This window comes from Squalius cephalus, assembly GCF_949319135.1.
Source record: "Squalius cephalus genome assembly, chromosome: 5".
NCBI classification, from domain to species: domain Eukaryota; kingdom Metazoa; phylum Chordata; class Actinopteri; order Cypriniformes; family Leuciscidae; genus Squalius; species Squalius cephalus.
Window position 1 is genome coordinate 43,763,298 of NC_137126.1, and position 24,346 is coordinate 43,787,643.

Sequence of the window (24,346 nt, forward strand, 5' to 3'; positions counted from 1 at the left end):
ATATGTACAAGAGTTCACGTGGTCAATGTCTCAAATTTGCATACATTTGTTTGGTGACCTCAAAATGTTGTGTTTGAGAGAAACTTGAAAATGGAATCTCAATTATCTACCAAGATATTTTACATTTTTATTTTTTTCTTAATATACCAAATTAATATTTTATCATTTGAATAATAAAATATCGAAAGGGAGTCTTAAAATCTCCCTAAACTTACAAAGCTATAGATAAGCCGTAAAACTAAAATAAACAAACAAAAATAAATAAATAACTGAACCACTAGAAATGGGGATTCTTTTTTTTATTGAGATTCATTCTTATATTCTCAATGCTTTACAACCATGAGCCAAGAATTCCTTAAGCCCTTGTTCTCTAGGTCTTTTTTTTTTTTTTTTTTAAATAACTTTGAAGTAAACATTACAAAATAGTTCAAGGTGACAGTGTTAGACATTTTACTTCATGTCAAGTGCATGTTTGTTAACATATTAACATATATGAAATTAGTGCATTAGTAACGACATAATGGACAGGCCTGAAGCTGATCATCAACACATATACTGTACAGAAGTTCAGACCCTCCTGTAGTGTAGCTTCATATAATCTCTATATATTATCCAGAGTATGTTTTGTTTCCATAAATACTGTAACTCAACCACATCATTTGTACTCAACCACTCAAATTCTACAATTATTTCTTTCAGACTACATTTGCAGCTCTGGGGTCAAAGTTGCCCGTAAAACTGATCTAGGACAAGGATGTTGTACAAAGGAAATTAATGAAATAAAAACCACTGGTTTTGGCCTTAACAAGAACTCCAAACATCAAATTCGGTCCATTGTCAGTTGTATTGAGCAACTTCCTGTAATAGTACAGGACAAATTGAGTGACTTTGCGCATTTAAAATGAGGAGGGAGGGAAAGAGGTGGCATTCTGGTCTACGGATCTAATAAATCATGGTCCTGGAAGTTGGCTGTTGGCTCGGATGGTTGGCCTGAGTTTGGGTTGAGGCCGTGGTAAAGCTCCTCTACAGTCCTGTGGGTCTTGCACATGTCCTCTGGGTAACGCGCCTGGAGCTCTTCATTAGCGATGTAGTGTGTGTCAGAAAACTCCGAGAAGTAGCGGCCGACCTCGGGGTGAGCGATCTCCAGCGGGGCAGAGTGAGGCTCCAGATTCTCTGCAAATGAAAAGAGAAAGTGAGGGTTTCTAAGATTTGATTTAGTTTTTTGGGCTCTACCAGAATAGGTTTTCATGCTTGAATGGTCAAAGACACTTTCACATATTTTACAATGGCAGCTCCTCTCTTCCAAGTGTGTCAGTAATGCTCTGTTTAGCTCCTGTTTCTATAAAGCCCCTTCTTCTGAAAAGGGCTCTGATTGGTCGGCTGTAGGCCTGTCGCGATAGTCAATAAATCAATTAATCGCACGATAAAAAAAAATGAGCTCGATAATTTTTCCGGCCGCGATAATTCCATTTGCATACTTGTTTTTTTTCCTCGTCTCTCTCTCTCTCTCTCTCTACCAAAGGGGCTGTTTACACCTGGCAACTTCATGCGTTTTCTCAGATCGGATAGCTATCCGATCGTAAAAATAGACCAGGTGTAAATGCATTCGAGACGGATTTGAATCCAATCGCTCAAGCCACTTCAGGAGGAGGTCTGGGCCGCATTCCAGACAAAACTGGACAAGTGTAAATGCATCTGGTTGAAACCACATATGTAAAGTGTACTCCTCCCAAAAATGCTAAAAAAATAAACGTGTGAGAGCGTGTTATATGCTATATGCAATGTTATAGCCAGATATGACGACGCTACTGGAACGCGCGTCACCGCAGATAAGAAGCTGAGCATATATTCATTAAGCCAACGTGCAAACTATCGCAAATCAAAGTGAAAGTAAGTCGCAGATGCTTATCACACAATCATCATCATTAAAAGTAAATTCTTAAGAAACGAAATTATCTTACCAGGGCTGTTGCCGCTTCTCTCTTATTGCAGTCTTTGATTTTTAAATTTTAGCTGATGATCAATAAAATACAGATCATATCTGTTGCTTTCGGTGACGTACACACCATTAAATCTGCATATATCGCGGGAATTGAAGATCGAATTTAAATCCGTTTCGCAAAAACACATTTATGTGATCAGGTGTAAATGGAATCGTTTTGATAAATCAGATAGCTATTCGATCTGAGAAAACGCATGAAGTGGGCAGGTGTAAACAGCCCCTCGTGTAATACGCACGTATTTTCAGTGCGTAGCATATACACGCAATAAAGTGCGTCTCCGTCTTCCCGACAGTACACATTCACTCTGGCGTTTAGTCGACAAAGTAACAGGAAGGAGGACAGTGCAAAATGGTATGATATGGCCTGTTGAGGCTTTTTTTAGTTTGTTTACAAAGGTCCTAACTGGCAGTTTTGCCTGTTATGGAATGTATCACTATTTATGTCTGAGCCTAATGTTTAATATTTTTGAAGTGCAATTTTGTTTACATCCATTTTATTTATTGTTTTTGGTATTTATTCAAGTGAATTTTGTTGTTAACAGACAGAGAGTCCATTGCTTTTATTGTTTTTGGTTGTTTTGTTCATTTTTTTGTGGATATTTAAAATGTTTTTCCGTTTTCAATGTTTAATATTCTTAAGAAATAAAAGTTTATAGATCTTTGAAAAGGTGTACCTGCATTAGTATGCCATTATCATTATATTAGATGAAAATGGTCTCAGAATGACAATATTATCGTTTATCGCAATCATTTCTTGGACAATTTATCGTCCAGCAAAATTTGTTATCGTGACAGGCCTAGTCGGCTGGACCAGTGTGTAGTTATTGGTCAACCGCTTGTCCAATGACGTAACCCGTAGGTTCCTGAAGAGCAAGCCCAGAGCGGGCGGGGCCGGCCGTTGCCATCTTGGCAGCGCGTCACTCCCGGATAACCGAAAATGGGCAAAGAGGCGGGATTAGCTGAGGTGACGTGACGGCTAACAGACAGCAGACAAACGTCTAGTAGTGAAAGCAGCATCAATCCATCTGTCACTCAAGTGGCCACGCCCTTAATATTATTTAAATGGATGAGTTCTAAAAAAAAAAAGAAAAATCACAGAAAAAGAGGTTATAAAGGGTAAAATTAGCTATATAGATCAAAACTACTTTTTATACCAGGTTGTAAAAAAAAAATTCTGCTGTAAAGTTGGGCATATTAACATTGGGGCTCTATGGGGTTGACTCACTTTTGGAGCCTGTCTCTAGTGGCCAGTTGATGAACTGCAGTTTAAATCACTTCCGTATTGGATTCAAGAGAGAGACCGGAAGGGTGCAGCTTGGTTTCAACACACTACTACCGCTACTCAACCAGGCGTCGGCCCCTTTTTCGCATTTGCCTTGGGTGGGAATTATTCAAAATCCTTTTGTAGCGGGTAGTCCTTGGAACTTCGTTACGGGAACTAACAACCAGGGTGGTTCCCTGAGAACTGAATGTTCCCCTAAGGCCATCTGGTTGCATTCGCACCGCCAGTAGGAACTCTGAAGTGACGCAAGTCATTGTGACTTTTATTTTGACGGCGCTGAGTATGCCAGAGCACACATTCTCCATGTTCATTAGTTTACGATCTGTCTAACAGTCAAGTCTAATACGTTATTAGATAGAACTGTTATACAAAGAAAGTAGACAGTTTATGAAAAAATATTAGCGTATGCCGTGTGGTTGATGTCCAGTGTTGCTGAGCAGAAATACATAATCAAGTTTCTCTTGGTCCACTCAAAGTTGCGTTGGATTTTCTCCTTAGCGTAAAGGTTGAGAGGTCCATCTATCCTTGTTTTCCATGTTCGTAGAGTTAGTTCATGGAGTAAACATATAGGCTATAATCTGTGTGTACATGGCTTTTTAAAAAAGGTAGTTCCTATAGTGCTGGTTTAGACCCTACTCTGAAGTAGAAGCTAAATTAGTTTCTCCAAAAGGAACCTGACCCATTTGCCCCCAAAGAAATGATTCACTGCTGCTAATGAAATTGAGAGCAATTAGGATAAAGACCCAGTTTTCAGATACCAGTCTCCAAAAGTATATGCACAACCTATAAAATAAAAAAAAAAAAAAAATGAATCAAATAATTTCCATTGCTAAAATGATCCCACTGATCTTGGCTCACGGAAAGTCTCACCTTGCGCAGCGTATCTACAGGTCCCGTCCTGCACTAGGACGTTGTAAAATGGCTGATCAGCCCCCTTAGACAGTTGATGGACCCTCATGGTGTTAATCCACTCCTGACTCATGGTGCATTTAGGGTCCCATCCATAGATAACGCAGTTGTAGCCTGACCTGTGAGGACATTGGACAGTTTGAGAGCATTCTTAACCAAATATTCCTAATATAAATTAGCCTCTTTTCACATTGTATTATTTGGCATCATACAAACACACAAGTATCACCTTGAGCACTGACGGCAGCTGCTTATCACACTAACTAAGAAACACGTTACAAATGAACACTGTTTGCTGCTCTTTTTACTCCTGTCCTTTGTTTTTACTAGCTAAACTTGTGTGTTTCTGTTTCAGATGCATTGGAAGGGATTCATTTTTTCACTGGAAAAGTCAGTTTTCCATTCATATTGAAAGAGTCTAATTATTTGTGGAAGCAATCACTTCCACAAATTATGTCTTCTCTCATACAAAAAAAAAGCTATATAATTTTTTTTACTGACCCCAAGCTTTTGAATGTAAAATATAAATGTAAAAAAAAAAAAAAAATTATAATAAAAAAATTTATAAAAAATAATAAAAATTCTAAGTCTTCTGCTCACAAAGGCTGCATTTATTTGATTAAATATACATTAAAACAGTAATATTGCGGAATATTATAGCAAATTAAAAGAACTGTTTGCACTTTTAGTGTCACATGATCCTTCAGAAATCATTCTAATTTGCTGATTTGGTGTGCAAGAAAATTTTATTTTTATTATCAATGTTGAAAACACAACATTTTTTGCTCCTTAATATTTTTGTGGAAACCGTGATACACTATCATCCAAAAGTGTGGGTTAAGTAAGATTTAAAAAAAAGAAAAGAAATGAATACTTTTATTCATAAAGGACACATTAAACAGATCAAAAGTGGCAGTAAAGATATTTATGATATTAATAGATATTAGATGTAACAAATAGATGAAACAAATTATTGATATTTGAAATAAATTCTGTTCAATGAACTTTCTATTAAAAAATTAATCATGGTTTCCACAAAAATATTAAGCAGCAAAAACTGTTTTCAACATTGATAATATTAAAAACCATTATTAATAATTGAGTACCAATAACAATTGATGATAACCAAGCAGCAAATCAGCATATTAGAATGATTTCTGAAGGATCATGTGACACTGAAGACTGGAGTAATTCAGCTTTGCATCACAGGAATAAATTAAATTTTAAAATATATTCAAATAGAAAACAGTTGAATTTTAATAATATTTCACAATGTTACTGTTTTTACTGTATATTTTAAATCAAATAAAATGCAGCGTCAGTGAACATAAGAAAATTCTTTCAAAGAAAATCTTATTTATTTCAAACTTTTGACTTGTAGTGCATAGGGAATATTTCACCCGAAACTAAAAAAAAAGAGGCAAAATATAAATCTTTGGAGTATTATATAGTATAGCCATGTTGGTTAGTTTCAAAAAAAGAGAACACTGTAGTTTTCAAGATAGAAGTTTATGTCGCTGTTCTAAAATTTCCGATTAAATGGAGTTTCAGGCTCCATGTAGTTCATAAGTGTGCAGCTCACACAGACAGGAACCCACCTCTTATGTTTCATGACGAGGCCTACAGAGTACTGTACGTCCCTGTGCTCCGGCGCGCTGCGTCTCTTCACCTCCGGCTCTTCCGGATGTCTCTTATGCTGGATATGCTCGAGCGTGTGCTGCACCAGATACCCGACCGCTCCGTGCTGGGACGGGTCCAGAGCCTGAATGTGCTGCAGAATATCCAACACCTGAGACAGAGACAATCACATCAAACAAACCTGATGATGAGTACTTTGTGGTTTAATCGCAATATTCACCATCACAAATTCCCAATGCAAGTGCAAAATATACATTCCCTTTTAAGTTGTGTTAGGTACCGCGTGAAAAACATCTATTAGAAATGTAAAAGTGATGCTTAATATTCCCATGCTCAATATTCACTGTCCTTTTTTATTTTTGTGCAAATAGCCAATCTTTTTGGCAGATTACACAGATAATATACCCTTAGTAAAATAGCATATTACTTTTGTTTACACACTTTGAGAATAGCATGTCACTATTTGCACTTAGTGTAACCAGGGGTGCTATTTAGTGCTATTTATACTGGGTGCAAACAGTATCCACCTTCAAAACAGCAATTACCCTCTTTAAAGAGATAGTTCACCCAAACATGAAACTTCTGTCATCAATTACTCACCCTCATGTAATCCCAAAACCATATACTTTCATTCATCTTTGAAACAAATGAAGATATTTTTAATGAAATCTCAGAGATTGAAAGTCTATTCACTCAAAACCCTGACTGTTCAAAAATGTTCATAAAGAGATCATTTAATAAATCATATGAAACAAGGGGCTTAATTCAAGTCTTCTGAAGTGACCTAAACATTGTTGCAGACCAGGTGCACCTCATGGCAATGGTGTTCCCTGATGGAAGTGATCAGGAATGGTTTGAGGAACATGATGAAGAGTTCAAGATGTTCCCCAGATTCCCCAGATTTCAATCCAATTGAGCATCTGTGGGATATGCTGGACCAACAAGTTCGATCTTCACCTCGAAAACCTACAGGACTTGAAGGATCTGCTGCTAACGTTTTGGTGCTAGAAACCACAGGACAGCTTCAGGGGTCTTGTAGAGCCCAGACCTCGGAGGGTCGGCGCTGTTTTGACCAACAGCATATTAGGCACGAGATCATATTGTTTTGGCTCATTGGTGTAAAGTGATTGTCTTTTAAAAAGACTTGGATTAAACTGCTTGATTCATATGGATTTATTTTACGATCTCTTTATAAATCTTTTGAACCGTCAGAGTTTTGGATGGATACACTTTCAATGGAGGGACAGAAATCTCTCGGATTTCATTAACCCTCTGGTGGCGGTCAAAAATGACAGATTTAGTTTAATTTCAATAACATGAATGTACTATATTTTAGTTCTAAATTGTTTTCTATTTAATATTTTGTATTTTTAGGGTATTTTATGGTACTATATTATATGTATACAGTAGTTATAATCCATTTATTCACTTTTTAAGCATAGACCTGAAAATAACATTTCCAACTTAAACTTTCTTAAATCTTAAATGCTTTGGAGCACAGATTTAAGTTTGGTCTCTTTTTAAAGATTTGGCAGATTATTGCTGAAGTGAAAAAAAGTTTTTAAAAGTGAGCTTAAAAAAGTTATAAAAGGATTTTCCGTTTATTGTCATGAAAAATGCACAAAGATACTTCATAAATCTAGACAAATTGTGTTCCAAACTTGAGGTTAATTTCTCAAAAAAATTAGCTTTCAGTAAGATTTTGTTTGGGCAAAATACCAAAAGTTCCCACTTTCGTTTCCCATTTTGACTGCAAAGGAGCACAAGTGTGACTATTTTTTTCAGCACCATTTACCCTTTTCAAATCACGTCCAATCATTTTTGCGTGTTCACATTGCAAGTGCCAAAACCTTTACTAAGTTTCATAACATTATGATGAAGTAAAAAAAAAAAAACACAAAAACAAACAAAACAATTTTTTTTTTTTTTTTTTGTGAGCACCAATATCTTCATTTGTGTTCTGAAGACGAACGAAAGGCTTGTGGGTCTGGAATGACATGAGGGTGAGTAATTGATTTATTTTTGTGTTAACTAACCCTTTATCACTTAGTGTAAAGAGCCGCCACCTTTATATTTAAAGGCCTTTTTCATGGAATAACAATGGAGAGTTATAGGAAAGTATTGGAACAGAAAGAAGGAATGGGATTAGAAAATGATGAAGGACAAATTCAAACCAGTATCCTTATCCATATGCGCCGGAGAGATTTTATCTTTTACTATTCTATATTAAAGGGATGGTTTGGAGTAAAATCAACCTAGGGTCCTTTGCACCATGACCTCGAGTCAAACACCCCCCCAGAAGCCTTTTTCCCTTGGTCGAACATTATTAAATTTAGAGCTTATTTAGAGATATCAGCCGGATGGCTTAGTGCAGGCGCTAATGGATCCTATGATGTATCTCGTAAATTACCCCACTAATAATGCCCAGAATGGTACCAAACTTCTACAGTTGTACAAATCAGTGGCGTAGCCACGAGGGGGCCTGGGTGGGCCTAGGCCCCCTCATTTACATGGGATTTCTGATTGCTTAAAATAACCTCAGATTTCTGATTGCTTAAAATAAAATAATAAAAATAAGAAATTGTTGATGTGTTAGTCTAATTGATAGATTGACCAATCAAAATACTGCACGGTAAAATGCGGCTGTTTTCAAACTTGATTTGAGGTGTTGTGCGTAACCTACGCTGTCATCTTCGCGTGAGAGTTCATGCGGTGACAATGGCAGCGTTGTGCAAAATAGGTTCTGTACTCATAAGGCATTGGAAAGTTTGTAAGTACATCAGGATTTTATTTAAATAACACTTGCCTGATGGCTCATGTTACCGCTAACCCGGACGTCGAGGTCACTTCCGTGATTTGGGAAAAGCCTGTAAAAGTCCTGACAGAAAGCGATGCATAAAGATGTAGTGTAACGACGCCCAGTTCCAGGAATACACTAATATTTTGTTGGCAGTACCAGTTTGCAACAATTATTAATTAACACTAAGTTTTCAACACTTCGGAAAAAATAATAATTCGTCGTTACACTACATCCTTATGCATCGCTTTCTGCCAGGACTTTTAAGTGACCTCGAAGTCCGGGTTAGCGGTAGCATGAGCCATCAGGCAAGTGTTATTTAAATAAACTCCTGATGTACTTACAAACTTTCCAATGCCTCGTTTTATGAGTACAGAACCTATTTGTACTACTGTAGAAGTTTGGACCATTCTGGGCATTATTAGTGGGGTAATTTAAGAGATACATCATAGGATCCATTAGCGCCTGCACTAAGCCATCCGGCTGATATCTCTAAATAAGCTCTAACTTTAATAATGTTCAACCAAGGGAAAAAGGGCTTCTGGGTGGGTGTTTGGCTCGAGGTCATGGTGCAAAGGACCCTAGGTTGATTTTACTCCGAACCATCCCTTTAAGCATTGGTTTTCTACTGTGAATTGTGGAGTGTTACTGACATTCAAGTCTCATCTATGAGACTGAACTCACTTTCTCAGGCCAGATGCCCAGATGGAAGTAGAGGCGGGCCTGCAGCAGAAGATACTGCACGTTATCAGGGTTAATAGTGAGATAGAGATCCAGAGAGTCCCGCAGGAGCTGATATGATTTCTCATTCCCTTCCCTAGACAAAAAGCAAAAGCAAGCACATTTTGTAACAAACATGGGTCTGACTAATTCACAAGTTTAGCTGACAGCCAAGAAAACTAATTTCATTAGCATAAAACAGTCTAAACTGCAGAATCCCCTGACTGGTTTACTAATGAGTACACAAGCAGCATGAAATAAGTTTCTGACAATAAAAATATAAAAGAACTGTTCATGACGCAAAGTACAACGAAGTGCTTTTTCCGTCGTGTTTTTCATGCACAGACAACACCATTGTTAAAATGATCTCCATTCACACTAATCTAAAAAAACCACTAAAAACGCTGTATTCTGCTGCCAGGCCAGTAGTTGGCGATATCATTTTGTAAAGAAATGCTATGTGCCTATAGACTGAACACTTAATATGCATGCGCATGACATTTCCGTTAGCACAAATTCACGTTTTTGTAGTTTACACCGAGACAATAACAGTAGTGGTCGACCGATATATCGCCAAGGCCGATATATCGGCCGATATTTGCCCTTTTTAAAATATCGGGACTTTTATTTTGGACTTTTTAGTTTTATATTGGAAGCGGGACGTTTATTTTGACAGGTGGCGCTGAGAATACCAGCGCCTGAGAAGAGAACGGCAGCGCCTGATCACACAGCGCTCACTCACATTCTCCGTCTTCATTAGTTTACTATCTCTGTGAGTCTAATACTTTGTTAGACAGAACTGGTAAACAAAGAAAGTAAATGGTATGTGAAAAAGTAAAGCGTTTGCTTTTATATTATTTGTTACAGAAAAGGCAAACAATCAGGCTAAAATACTTTCTAATTTACCGTCAACATTCAGGAAATGCGCACCAGATTACTGAGTGCCGTTACAGTGTTTACTTCCTTTTTATTCATATATTTTTAAACAATTACTTTATTTGTGAAAAAAACTGTAATAGGATTGCAGATTCAAGAAGTTGCCATCTAAAGTATACCGGCAAGCATGTTTATTTTAAAGATTTGTTTTCTAATTTATTTGTAATTTATTAAATGTTGATTAAAATGAATATAAAGTGTGTGTGTGTATTATATATATATATATATATATATATATATATAAATAAAAATATCAGCTTTATATTGGCCATCGGCCACCCTGCTCTCTAAGATATCGGCCATCAAAAAAGCAATATCGGTCGACCACTAAATAACAGTATCGTTTTCAAAAGTTTGCATCTTCAGTCCCCCAAAAAACAATGTTATCAGGTAAATGAACGACCAAAACGCATAAAAAGTTTTCCGTTTTTAGTTGAAAACGGTGTGGTGTAAACGGCTCCTGAGTCTCACCCTCTCTTGCCAATGTTAAGCAGGTTTCCCACCATCCTCAGCAGCAGCTCGCTGGTGCTTATAGCGCTGTAGTAATCTGCTGTCACCTGGTGTCGGATCAGATACTCACACTCTTTAGCAGCCAGCTGCTTTCCATTTCCAAACGCGTCAATGTATACATAGTCGTAGATGTCACCACTCCTGCAAAACACATCATTAGTCAACTTATGTTGTCGTTTAACATTTAAGCATATTTGGATTAAAGCAATGAACTGAATGGTGTTTGCTATGTGATTTCATTTTGACAGATTGCAATAGGTGGAGAGTGGAAAACACCCACCTGCTTTGATTTTGGCACCAGCGGAGCAGGAAATGGTTGGGGAAGTTGACAGGCTCCAGAGGAACTCCTAACTTCCTGGCCAGAGTCATGTAGAGCACAGAGAGGCTGATGGGAATGCCTGTACGACGGACCAGCACCTGACCACAAAGGGGCCAACACTGTGAGAAATAAACTACATTTCTGTCTACACTTACACGTTACAATACAATGCTTTAATGTAAATATGATGTTTTTACTTTCAGCACAATTAGATGGAAGGTAACATTATGTTCCTTTAGTGTTTTGTTGATTACAGGTATTTATTTTACTTTGGAAGTGTTTTTTTTCTTCTTTTGCTGTGAATGAGTGTTCATCACCCCAACATACTGTACTCTTCAAAAGTTTGGGGTCAGTAGATTAAAAAAAACAAAAAAAAACACAACTTTTATTTAGCAAAGGATGCATTAGATTAATCACAGGTGACAGTTAAGACTTTTATAAAGTAGTTTTAATACTATTTCAAATAAACACTATTCTTTTGATATTTATATTCATCAAACAATCCTGATTTTTTTATCAGTTTAAATAAATGTCAAATTAAATAACATATTAAAATATATTGTAATAATACTGTATTGTTACTGTACTGTTGGTGAGCAGAAGAGACTTCTTTTAAACAAACATTAAAAAATCGTACCCACTGCAAACTTTTAAACAGTATCTTAGTTTAAATACAATAACATGTCGGCACAAAGATGTTGTCAGGATAATGACATAATAAATTGGCAACAGTACCTGCTCTGTTGCATCACTCAAATTCTGTTCTGCTATATTGTCTGGAGATAATAAGTACAGGTTTTTTAATTTGCTAGCAGAATTATGATAATTTTTACAAAATAAACCTCAGAGTGGACAAAATTTTTGCTGATAAACAAACACCTCCTAGAACTCACACATACTATAACAACTCGTAAAATATGCAGCTTTTTGTATTCTTTGAATAAATTATAAGTTTATATAATTTATATAAACTACATTATATATACAGTATATATATCTATATATATATATATATATATATATACAGTATATCTATATCTATATATATATATATATATATATATATATATATATATATATATATATACAATTATGAATGAAATAAAGTCAAGTAATGTTACAAAATGATAAAAAATGTAATGTTAAAAAAAAAAAATATATATATATATATATATATATAGGATATTACTACGGAAATTTTACGTTACTCAAAGTTATTTGTTTATGTAATTCACATTGTATACGTGCATATGTGTATGCTTGTAAAGTATTTTGGAAACGAGTATGATATCCATGTGACTCCAGTACCTGATGTATGTATGAGTTCAGCGGATTGTAGTAGTCCCGCTCATTGCCCTTGTACTGTAGCTGGTCATATAAAACAGCGTTCAGAGCGCATATGACTTGCCTTTGAAACTCCAAGTCTTCCAGAACGAAGCAGTCACCTGAAGACAGATATAGGACGCTACAGCTTTAAGATCAACAATGCTATTGTGGTTTCCCAGTGCAGTCCAAAGTAAATTAAAAAATGTTGAAAATTAAGCTAAGAGACAAACGAGACATTTATGTCATCGACATCGAGCCGAAAGCTTTTATCGGACGACAGGGAGAACATAAGCCCGGCTACACGGGTCTGACTAATAGACCTCATGAGAACAGTAAATTGAATTTTCCGGATCTCTCTTTGCGGACTGACCTTGACTGGCTCGTAGAATTGGGTGTGTGGCGTTTTTTACTCGCAGATGCTTCTTCACCTTGTCAGTGATTTCTTCTATCTGTGCAGAAATGCTCTCAAGGGTAAAATCAGTCAGAGGGTTGCAATACTGGTCGACCAAAACAGCACCTGGAATTAAACAATGTGTTGTTCGACACAAATCTTTGATTTGAACTATAATTCCATGTTCAACCTCAATCATCCATAATAATGAAGTGAGTAAACTTTGGTGAGATAGGGTCATCCTAAATTACATTGTGAATAATATGCTGTGTATGACTTTGGTAAGCCTGTATATGAAACAGTAATTTTACAAAGCCTACTATGTGGCTGCACATTTAATTTGATTTGAGCTATGATTATTATCTATGATAACCATTATAGTATGGCAGATATTTTTCGATTAACCTGGCCTTTATGTGGTCTCATCTCTGGTATTATAAAGCATAGTAGCATTTTCAGATATTACCTTTCATGCAGTGTGTAATATACCTGTTTGTGAATGTAAAAGGTCTGCAAAGTTTCATAGATCAAAGTGTACAGTAAAATGAGTTATTGTCTCGCAAAAGAAAGAACCGATTCTGAATTGCCTGAAACGAGTCGTCAAGTTTCCTTCCTGCACAAACCCGTGTAGGTCTGTAGCAAATTTGCATAATGCCAGCCTATGTTCTTCATTGGCTATTCAAGAACAACGTCATTTTGACTCGCCCTCAAACACTGAAGTTGTAGCTGAGGCCTGGAAGGTTTTTTTTTGTGTTGTCAACATGTCGAGAAGACGTTGTTTTCTGCGCTGCCAAAGCAAATACACTTTGCACGCACTTCCAAAATATGAGTATGAGGTTTGAATTGATACAGTAAAACTGACGCCATCATTACTGTTGGTATCAGTGTGTGTATCAAGTGCTGAGGAAGCTCCCAGAGTGGAACTTCAGATATGCTAATGGCCGTTTTGTTTTCGACACGTACTGTAAACAGTAGACCAATAACAACAGACAAGGCCATCTGACCAATCAGAGCAGAGTAGCTTTCGGAAAGGAGGGGCTTAGAGAGACTGATTAACCGAATCATTACAGACACTGTGAGAAAAGAGGTGATGTTGCAATGTATATTATGTGAAAATTAAAGTATTTTTTGACACTTTGGCACTTCATTTTTCATTAATAAGAAATAAAACATTTTTTGTGAGCTTACCTTCCAGGGCGGATTGCTGTTCTGGTAGTCGCTCAAAGAAAACCTTCAAATTCCTCAAAATGTTCTGCTGCCGGAGGAAGTACAGGATTTTCTTTGCATAGTACTTAAGTGTCAAACTTTTCCTGAAGGCATCATAGGAAAAGGGGACATTCATAAATTCAGTTAAATGATTTAGTGCTCAGAAAGAAAAAATATATATTTCATAAGCGTGAGCTCATCTCTAACCTTTTCTCTGAGTTCAAAATACCAAGCAGCTCATCCTCACAGAAGTGTTCTGGGGCACCAAGAGACTCGATTTCTGCAAAGCTGTCTCCAAGAACCTGACCAACGCAAGGCTGAGTTACAGAAATAATAGATTAAATCCAACTTACCTTACAAATATACCTGTCCAAAGCATTGCGTAATTGTCATGCCATAAATATTATGATATTTTCGGTACATTGTGACAGCTTTGTAAGTCAGTCTCTTGTAGAGTCACTTACAACTTCTGTGAAGAACCTCTTGGAAATAGACTCTACTGTTCTTCTTATCTGTTGACCAACCATGTCCCGGCTCTTGAATTCCTTTAGCCAATCGTACGACTCATTATGCCGATAAAATCTCTGCAGCCTGGGCCACCTAAAACATTAATGATACATCAATGATACATATATATATATATAAAGAATGCAAGGTATTACAAATATATTAAACCTATTCCTTAAATGTGGCTAGGATAATGTTGTGTGTCATATTCTAAAGCATATTTTTTTGTGCGCTTATATATCACCTAGATTACAAAGAAATTATTGTTAATTGTGGCAGAGGGTGCAATTCAATTTCATGCTAAATGTAATTTGCATGTATCTGCCAAAACATTAACTATAGTATACACTAAAACACACTAGTTACTAGTTATTGTTAAATAACACCTATAAATTTAATAAACTTAAAACTATAGGTCTATTTCAAGACGTTTTTTTTTTTTTTTTTTCATGTAGGCCTATATGTTAATTTATTATTAGCAGTATGTCATGCATTTATGTGTTTAATGTCGCTAAACGTTGTAAACAATCATACGTGCATTTCGTTATTTCAACGTATAGTTACATATTACATGTTATGCATCTCTCTGCATGTGCACACAGGACCGAATTTGGTGCATCAGCAGAATGAGAACACGACCTGACAGCTCTCAAGTCACGCATTGAATGCACACCTTAAACCACCTATCAGGGATCAAACACATTTCTTATGGTTTGAAAACTCGAGGTTGATGGAGGTACAAAGCTTTAGAAATGTGTTTAATTTATGCCACCTGAGTTTGTACTGATGCGCCCAGACCTTTCCTCTGCCATGGCACACGTCATGCAGCCTCTTGCACGAGCAGGAAACGTTGCTAATGTCGTTATGGTTTAGAACGGGAAAGCACAATATATGCTCTAATAATTCGGCTGGTAAATCGGTTAACTGCTTAGCGAAACTCTCTGAAATATCCGTATTTGTCCCTAAAACTCGATCTCCCGTGTGTGGCGTCGCCATCTTTTCTGTTTACTCCGATGACCTCATCGAAGCCCCGCCCAGTTGTCAACGAAAGCACGCCCCTTTCTGGTGCAAAGGGCTGAACTTTGAGAATATCGTGAAATAAGCCGAATATACCCATTTATATTTGAATGAAACACGTAAATTTTACATTTACTATAAATATTAATTTATAATATAATATAGTGTATGTAAATAAAAATACAATTCAGGCATAAATTAGTAAAGGACATCAGATTTAAAGTAGTTAACCGATCTATTTTATTTTATTTTTATTTTATTTATTTTCCATTCATTTGAATTTAACATTTAAAATAAAAACTGAACATAGATTTCGCATTTAATCTGGAAATATACTTAGTAGCATATATTATATTTACATTCATAATTTGATTTAAATAATTAATACTAATGACATATTTATAAATAACAATTAAAAAGTAATACATGTATATATTAGTAAACAATTTGAAGGTGATTAATTATCGTTTTATGTTAAGAATTTACTCTAAATGTACAGTACATTATTCTTAACATTTACAGCATGTCCAAAATAATATCTTAGTTTTACTTTTTGGAAATTAATGACTGGAAGTGCTTTAATTATTTAATAATTGGGGTATTGTGCGATGTATTATCTCCTGACAAAAAAAAAAAGAGGCTTTTAACTAGCTCAATGAAGCGCACTTTTGCGCATGTCCTTCCTCCTCGTGCACGCGCACGCGAAGTTTCAGCTGCAGTTTTGGCCCGAAAGAGTCAAACCAGTAGCGGTGTTTGTGTGTCAGGTGTTTAAACGGGCGTGAATCACACACACACACACCGCAGGAATTCAGCTGTGTTTACGGCTCGACAGGTGAGTTAGCAACCGGTTTACGAGCTGTCAGTCCAATTCCGTCAAAAACACTCATAACAAAACAAAACAATGAGGCATGAAAGCGTAGATTAGCATAAACAAGCGTTTATGAGTACGTCAAATGTTGTTAAGTATTGTAAAAGTTAGTATTTTGCTACACGAATGTATAGTTAAGTATTATATTAGGTTACTGTTTGTTCTCAGTTATCTGTCATATTATATCACGCTTATAGTAGTTTTAAATGAGCTCATTTTGTCTATTGTTATCGCACATGCAGTATTTTACTAGCGAACAAGTTGTTCATCAGTAAACTTATGCTATTCTCTTTTCCTTTTATCTTCTTGCAGGCTTAATGGCGCTTTAGAGGAAGTAAAAGGGATAGTATGTGCCCAGCTGCTAGTAAACAGTTAATGCAGGTGGTTTGTCAACATTCTGACTTTAATCACATTTATTGTTACATTTGCCAGTAATGCTAGGTTGAAGCTTTTAACAAGAGGTCAACCCTTAATGTGTTTCATCATAAGCTATGCTTCAGATATAGTTAGTCAACAGGTTTATGTTGTTTCTAAAGAGGTGGAAAGTTAAGCAGCTATTATGGCAAGTGTCCTTAAATCAAAAATGGGACTCAATTCCATCTGGAGGAAACAAGCCAAAAACTTCAGCGTCACAATTGTTACAATGGATGCTGACTTGGAGTTTAGCTGCGAGGTAAGTGGCTCGGAGCATCTTGCATGAATGTGATGTTTGGATAAATGCATTGTTTTTATGTGGTGGTGAAGCACCTTGAATTATGACGGAATGAAGTTTAAGCTGTCTATGTAGGAGTGCATATCACATTCATGCTATATTATGGTTGTAAATCTATTGTAGCTTACAACCAAACCTGTACTGTCAGAGATCAATGCTTCTCATCAGCAACCAGAGGGCATGTAAGCATAGTTTAGGGAAGACACCGGGCTGTCGACATTTTAACGTCCCGGCTCACTGTTGTGCCCTTGAGCAAGTCACTCAAACTGACCTGTTTCTCCAGCGGAGCTGCATCAAGACATTCCTGTCTTCTTTTTGTTTGAATGGAGAAACGGTTCAGTGGCCTTAAGGAATAGCTCTTCCCAAAACGGAAATTCTGTCATTTACTCCCCTCATGGCATTCCAATCCTGTATTCATTTCTTTTTTTCTGTGACTACACGAGAATGTACAAGCTAGAGCTTGCGTACAGCAAACGTGGGATGATGATTTATATCACCAAGCTATTGAAAAAGCACCATAAAAGTAAATCACCTTTTGAAAATAACTTGAGGCTTCAAGTAAACATTGTATGAAGATATCATTCAAAAACGCTGATTCATCCTAGGCTGCGTTCAATTCCACTTTTAAACATACACTTGTGAACTTCCATAGGTGGATATGTCCATAAACCTATAAAATCCATACCTTTAATACAGTGTACAAGTCAGGTTTTATATCATTGACGTGAAACGCAATTCGTTCTTGACAAAACTTGAACAATTTAGCTGTAAATGAGATATATGAGTACTTTGAGGTGAAGATTATCCATGTACAACAACTTAAATTTGTTTGTTTTTCTTCACACAAAGCTACCAGCAGAGGTGGACGAAGTACACAACTTCCTTACTTGAGTGAAAGTATAGATACTACTGGTCAAATATTACTCCGTTACAAGTAAAAGTTGTAAAGACCTATTTTTACTTAAGTAAAAGTACAGAGGTACTCATTTTTAAAAGTACTTAAGTATCAAAAGTAAAAAGTAAATGTCAATGCATTGTTTTATTAGTGTTGCATTGTTGTATGTAATACTTAAAGTACCATATGCCTCTGAATCTATGCCTGCCTACCCTCATATCAATATAAAATTTATTTCTAGAACACAGTTCCAGTAGTGGGATTGAATATGAGATTGAATAAGTGCACTAAATAACGTCCACAATGGTTTCGGACACCCAAATGGCTGTTCCCTCAAATATTGCCCTATTTAAAGTTTTTTGGCTTTTAGTATGAATATGTTAGCCTTACTGTTATCTATAAGCTAGTGTGCTCAAAACAATGACAAAATTCTCATTTAGAAAACCAAACCCAACGTTGAAAATGAAAATCAGGTTTATGTCAGAATCCAATGTCAGATTGACGTTGATCTCCATCGTTGGACAGACGTTGTATTGTGGTTGAAAATCAAAATCGGGTTGACGTCAGAAACCAACATCTGTCGGGTTCTGACGTCAACCCAACTTTTATTTTCAATCATTATCCAACGTCAATCTGACTTCGGGTTCTGATGTCAATCAGATGCAGGGCTCTGACGTCAACCCGATTTTCATTTCCAACCAAAATGCAACCCCTGCAACCAAAATCATCCACTGACTGATGTTACTTTCTACTCAAGGACCTTGACAGAATTTTAGTGGAGTAAAAATATGATATTTGTCTTTCAAATGTAGGGAAGTTAAAGTAAAAAGTTTCCAGAAAAAAAATAATACTCAAGTAAAGTACAGATACTCAAAAAGTGTACTTAAGTACAGTACTCAAGTAAATGTACTTTGTTACTGTCCACCTCTGGCTACCAGAAGGCTAGAAATACAGTGCACACGTAATATAGACCATGTTTTGTGTCCTTTTTGGAGCTTGGCTGTATAAAACACCATTCACTTTTCTTGTGTTTAAAACAGAAGCTTGAACATTCTGCCTAACATCTCCTTTTGTGTTTGTGAAAATAATATTTCTTTAAAAATAGTCTCAAAAACTTTTCAAAAAACACTCATGACAGCTTGAATGAAAAAAAAAAAAAAACTAAAACAAACATACAAATCTACAAAGCAAGCAGCATCATGTATCGCAGTAATCCTCATTCCCACATATAAAGGTGTTTTCTACAAACTGTGAATCCGGTGGGAGTTCTGCAGGCATATAGAGGGTTTCTCTGTGGAGCTGCACTTCATTTGCACATAGCATCCGCTGAGTTTCTTGCAGGAAGATGCCCTATTTTTACACACAACATCACAAGAGAGTGTTTTTGAATTAAGGGAAAACAGATGGTGGTAAGAGAACAGCATGACAGACGGGTACCACGAGTTAATGTCCCATGAGGCACGATGGTCCCACTCTACAAGGCCCTGTGCCTGTGTTTGCCTGTCTCTCACTCTTTTTTGATCTTTCACACTCATTAACAGTATTTCCCTTGGTGGCAGTGAGGTTCTGAGGGATCATGGTGCTGTTGTCACATACCGATAAGGGGGCATATATGTACTACAAAGTGGCTTTAGACACAAAACTAAATGTATGGGATAGAATTAAGGGAGCAAGATGTAGCTGTTCTGGTTGACGTATTCATTAGACACTTTTTTTTTTGTCATATTGATAGATAAATATTACAGGTTCAAGCTCATACTATCGATTACCACAAACGGTAACAGTATTTTGTCTTAATTATTTTGAACAAAAATTGTATTTGAGTGAAATTGTCTAAATCCTTTTAGCACGAGCAATACTGTTTTATGCAATTAACATTGATATTTGTTACAGATGTCATTCATGTGAGTGGAATTTGCTCCGTGTAAACAATTTTATAGTATTGTTTGGTGGTTTTGTGACAGCTTTTACTAAATCATGACGTTAAATATTGGATTTAACTTTAAAATGTATAATGTTTAAGCCTTTGGTATACTTTCAAAAAACATTCAGCTCCATAGACTTCCATTATAAGTGCAATACTGAACATGTATTTTTATAAACTAAGGGGTGAATTTAAATGATTTTCTGTGGTAATCATAAGCATTTAGAGCAAATTCAGAGCTTAAGTAGTAATATTTAACCCAGAATATTCATTTCAAAGGTCAAAATTTAGAAAGTAGGACCATTGCATCTGATTTCAGCAAAATTAAGATTCTATTTCAGTGCATCTTTGTATTTCATAAACAACACCACTTGGTGGCAGCATGGATTTAGAAAACAAAATCCATTTCTCTTCTAGTCTTTCGCTTTTTCTCTCTCCTCACAGACGTTGAGATTGTATTGCTTATCATTAATAGCTGATAATAGCCCAGCACTAAAGTCAATTATAGGGTTTGCTAAACCACAATTTTTTTAACCTTTGTGTATATAGTAATGGATATTATTTCACAGTGACAGAAAAAGTTCCCCAAACAGTTAGGAATGAAATCCTGAAACTAGAGGAAAACCCATAAAGTCAGGTTTATTTTATTTTTCAGCTCTTAAATGTTTTCTTAGCATGCTATTTAAAGTGAAAACGAAGTGTCAGAATGCACAACAGATTCCACACAGATTGTCATCTGAAATGAGGCATTTCAAATATTTTCATCATGGGTTTCAGTTTAAGCATTGTCATGCAACTTATTAGAAGTACAGACTGCCTACATATTTTCTATTTGAAATTCAAAACACTTCATCTGCATTTTTATTTATGCTGTAGGCTAATATTTATTTTAATCCATCTCTGTGTGATACCGGACTGGTATGACGTGCTGATGTCATCTAATCTTGTGCCGTATAACGAGAAAGACAGTCTTGGGTGTAGTTCAGTCAGTGAAATCTGCGTGGGGCTCAATATTGGATAAAGACAGAATTTGACTTTGAGGTTTCTGCTTTTGTTCTTTCTTGTGCTGTTACTCTGTCAAGTTTTCAGTGCTTTTTTCACCCTAAAAAGCCACATAACTTCTCTGCTGAATATTTAGGGCCGTGAGTGAACCCCTCATTCCTCCGTGAATGCTTGCACCAGCTGACGGTCGTCCTTGAAGGCAGCCCGTCAGCTTCCTAGAGGAGAAGCCTCAGCATATTTAATTGCTTGGACTCTGGATGGCAGCATATTGTCATATGTTCTCATACATAAACATTAGGCAAGATGATACCGCACTTTGAAAAGCACCTGTCCCTGTTATGCTAATACAGTTTGCAGTGTTGATGATGTTTGCAAGACTGTGGAGGTTGTCAGTACTTATAACAGCAAGTTTCTGTCCTCTGTCATAACTCTAATCATTCAAGGTGGCAAAAGTGGCAAGTGTATTGTTCTCAAGACACTAACATCTAGCTCAGCTGCGTCCAGATGATGCTGAATCCCACTAATGACAAGGCTAATCGAGCACAGATGCTTACACAAGAGAATTATTCTCACAAGATGAGTTTTTGAATTGTTATTCTGCTAATATGCTCCTGCAGATTGCATTCTGATATCCGAAGTTATTAAATGGACAGCTATTTCCAATGTCATTTTCTTTTCTCTGTCCAATCCATCTAACCAATAAAATGAATGACAAACATGCAGCTGCCTTATGCAGGCTTTTTTTTCTTTTTCTTTTTTTCTGGCCTCCTGACAGTAGTCCTGATAAAAGATGAACTGATATGTCTGAAAACGAGTGAATGCGCTTGCTGACAGCAGAGACTTTGTAATGATGCCCAGACTCATTTCTCTGCTTTGTGTCCACATGGTTTGTGGAAATGAGGTTATTCAGGGAATGCCATTGTTCATTATACTGGAACTGTTCAGATTTGTGGTCAGTCTGAATTCGATTAGTCTGTTGCAATCCTTAAGAGAGTTAAAGTGTTTCCTGTTAGACTTTTTAAAATGTAACATTTGGGATTAAATTATGTTCTATGTATATGTCCCAGCTCAACCTCTTGTTTCAACAGAACAAGAATTATGATGAAGGAATGGGTCTTAAAAATAGTTCACCCTGTAGTTTAACATGCACTTCTTACTGACCATTTTTTGTAATCTTGTTTGGGCAGCTGAAGTGGAAAGGAAAGGATCTGTTTGAACTTGTGTGCCGGACACTGGGACTCAGGGAGACATGGTTTTTTGGTCTGCGGTATGACGTCAAAGACACTGTGGCGTGGCTGAAAATGGACAAGAAGGTAAAACACTCTTTACTTAATTTAGGCTTTTAAAAGTATTTTTGACAGTTCTGAATTGTACTGTGCAATGATATACACTACCGTTCAAAGGTTTGTGGTAAGTAAGATCATAAAGACTTTTACATTGTTACAAACATTTCTATTTCAAATAAATGCTGTTCTTTTCAACTTTCTGTTCATCAAAGAAACTTGAAAAAAAAACAAAAAAAACTTATCACAGTTTTCGTACAAATATTGAGCAGTACAACTGTTTTCAACGTTAATAATAATAAGAAATGTTTCTTGAGCAGCAAATCAGCATATCAGAATGATTTCTGAAGAGTCATGTGACTGGAGTAATGATGCTTTGCCATCACAGGAATAAATTACATATTAAATTATATAAGATAGGAAACAGTTATTTGAAATTGTAATAGAGTTTCACAGTATTATTTTTGAATGATTTTTTATTTTATTTTTTACAGTATTTTTGATCAAATAAATTCAGCCTTGGTGAGCATAATAAACAAATAATAATAATAAAAAATGTTGCTGACCCCAAACTTTTGAACATTAAAACTCTCATGAAAACCAAACCAACACAAAACAAGTATGATTGCATTACAATGGCACAGTGAGGATTTTAGATGGTATGTGATAGTACTAAAGGCTTGACATATTCATGTACCATGGTCTTTTCAAGGTACTACTTTGGCACATGTCCAAAAAGGACATGACATTATCATTTAAATCATGATGTCCAAACTGATGGTAGTATCATGTTACTATTGGCAGTGTATATAAAGTATGCAATGCACAGCAAGAATATTGGTCATGACTTATCTTTGTTATAGGTTTTGGATCATGATATGCCCAAAGAGGAGCCAATAGTGTTTCATTTCCTGGCCAAGTTTTACCCAGAGAACGTTGAGGAAGAGCTGCTGCAAGATATGACGCAACATCTCTTCTTCCTGCAGGTGAGTCATTGGCTCAGATGGGTTTAGCTGGAATACAGATCAAATTAATTGGATTTTTTTTTTTGGGCATGTTGCCACTTTTATTGATAGGATAATAGAGAGAGGACAGGATATGATGGAAAAAGAGGTGACTCAACTCGCATGTGTGTTAACTGCTAGGTCATGGCTTCAGCAAATTTCCTTGAAGTTTACTCAAAAATGAAAGTTCTGTCATTAATTACTCACCGTCAAAGTGGGAGATGTGTAGCTGTCAATGGAGGGACAGAAATCTCTCAGATTTCATCAAAAATTATCTTCATTTGTGTTACGAAGATGAACGAAAGTCTTCGGAACGACATGGGGGAGAGTAATTAATGACAGAATAAACATTTTTGGGTGGAATATCCCTTTAACATTCATTCTTAATTACATACAACAGAGCAGTTTCTTTATAGCCAAAATCTATAACTATAACTATAAAGATAACTATAACTGTATTAGCATTCAAATCAGTGGACAATATTGTTCTGCAGTTTTGTTGTCTGTTCTGTGAAATGATCAAGCTCGTTAAAGCAGGATGGATTCTGATTGGCTGTCAATGTTTTTATTGTTAAAAAAAGAAAAACTTTCTGAAAGTGATTCCAACAATATTGTTTCTCTGGGCTGTTATCTTCATAGTTTTTGGTGTGGACTCTGCTATTCTTTTATAACTATATCTTTATCATTATCATTGTAGTTATCGTTCTTGGTGTGAATGGGCCATAACTCCTAACCCCCCGGGAACCTTCATGCTCCAAACACAAGAGCAGAAAATTGATGTATTGTTTTTTTTTTTTATACTTTTTTATTGTGAAAATTGATGTATTGTTAATTTGATTTCTGCATAGTTTTGTGCATAAGTAATCTAGTTGGACTGCAAGTATTGTTTGTACACAACAGCATGTATTGATGTGTCATTGACCCACACTCAGCCATTTCATTTCAATAGGCTTGGCAGCAGAATTGAGCTCCTGTATTTGGTTTCTCGTGCAGTTCTCCGTGAGAGAGGCTTGTGGGCTGCTGTCTGCGGGTTCAGTGCGCTCTTTCATTGTTTGGTGTGATTGTGTTCAGCCATGTGGAATCGGTGTGCTCCACATC

General features: G+C 36.3%; 2 protein-coding genes across 5 annotated transcripts in view; one reads left to right on the top strand and one right to left on the bottom strand.

Annotated features, from left to right (window-relative positions):
* Window positions 1–282: 282 nt before the first annotated feature.
* Window positions 283–15,579, bottom strand: fbxo21 (F-box protein 21). 4 transcript variants are annotated; one of them, XM_079870363.1, is made up of 12 exons: window positions 15,342–15,579; window positions 14,501–14,636; window positions 14,244–14,353; window positions 14,019–14,140; window positions 12,810–12,956; window positions 12,422–12,558; window positions 11,075–11,211; window positions 10,756–10,935; window positions 9,313–9,445; window positions 5,792–5,982; window positions 4,155–4,312; window positions 283–1,173 (listed from the first exon to the last, which is right to left on the bottom strand). In XM_079870363.1, exons 1-12 carry the CDS (start codon window positions 15,365–15,367, stop codon window positions 935–937), a joined length of 1,716 nt encoding a protein of 571 aa, XP_079726489.1. In that variant the 5' UTR covers window positions 15,368–15,579; the 3' UTR covers window positions 283–934. The 4 variants fall into 4 exon arrangements, with proteins under 4 accessions (XP_079726489.1, XP_079726488.1, XP_079726487.1 ...); XM_079870362.1 differs by having other exon boundaries at window positions 14,244–14,338; window positions 15,316–15,579; XM_079870361.1 differs by having other exon boundaries at window positions 15,316–15,579.
* Window positions 15,580–16,253: 674 nt separating this feature from the next.
* The window catches only part of nf2a (NF2, moesin-ezrin-radixin like (MERLIN) tumor suppressor a), a 37,103-nt gene continuing 29,010 nt past the window's right edge, over window positions 16,254–24,346 (top strand). The window contains exons 1-5 of the mRNA XM_079871263.1: window positions 16,254–16,392; window positions 16,741–16,809; window positions 16,965–17,101; window positions 22,149–22,274; window positions 23,108–23,230. Coding sequence (XP_079727389.1) covers window positions 16,988–17,101; window positions 22,149–22,274; window positions 23,108–23,230 — 363 coding nt within the window. The 5' untranslated portion in view covers window positions 16,254–16,392; window positions 16,741–16,809; window positions 16,965–16,987. The remainder of the gene's footprint in view (window positions 16,393–16,740; window positions 16,810–16,964; window positions 17,102–22,148; window positions 22,275–23,107; window positions 23,231–24,346) is intronic.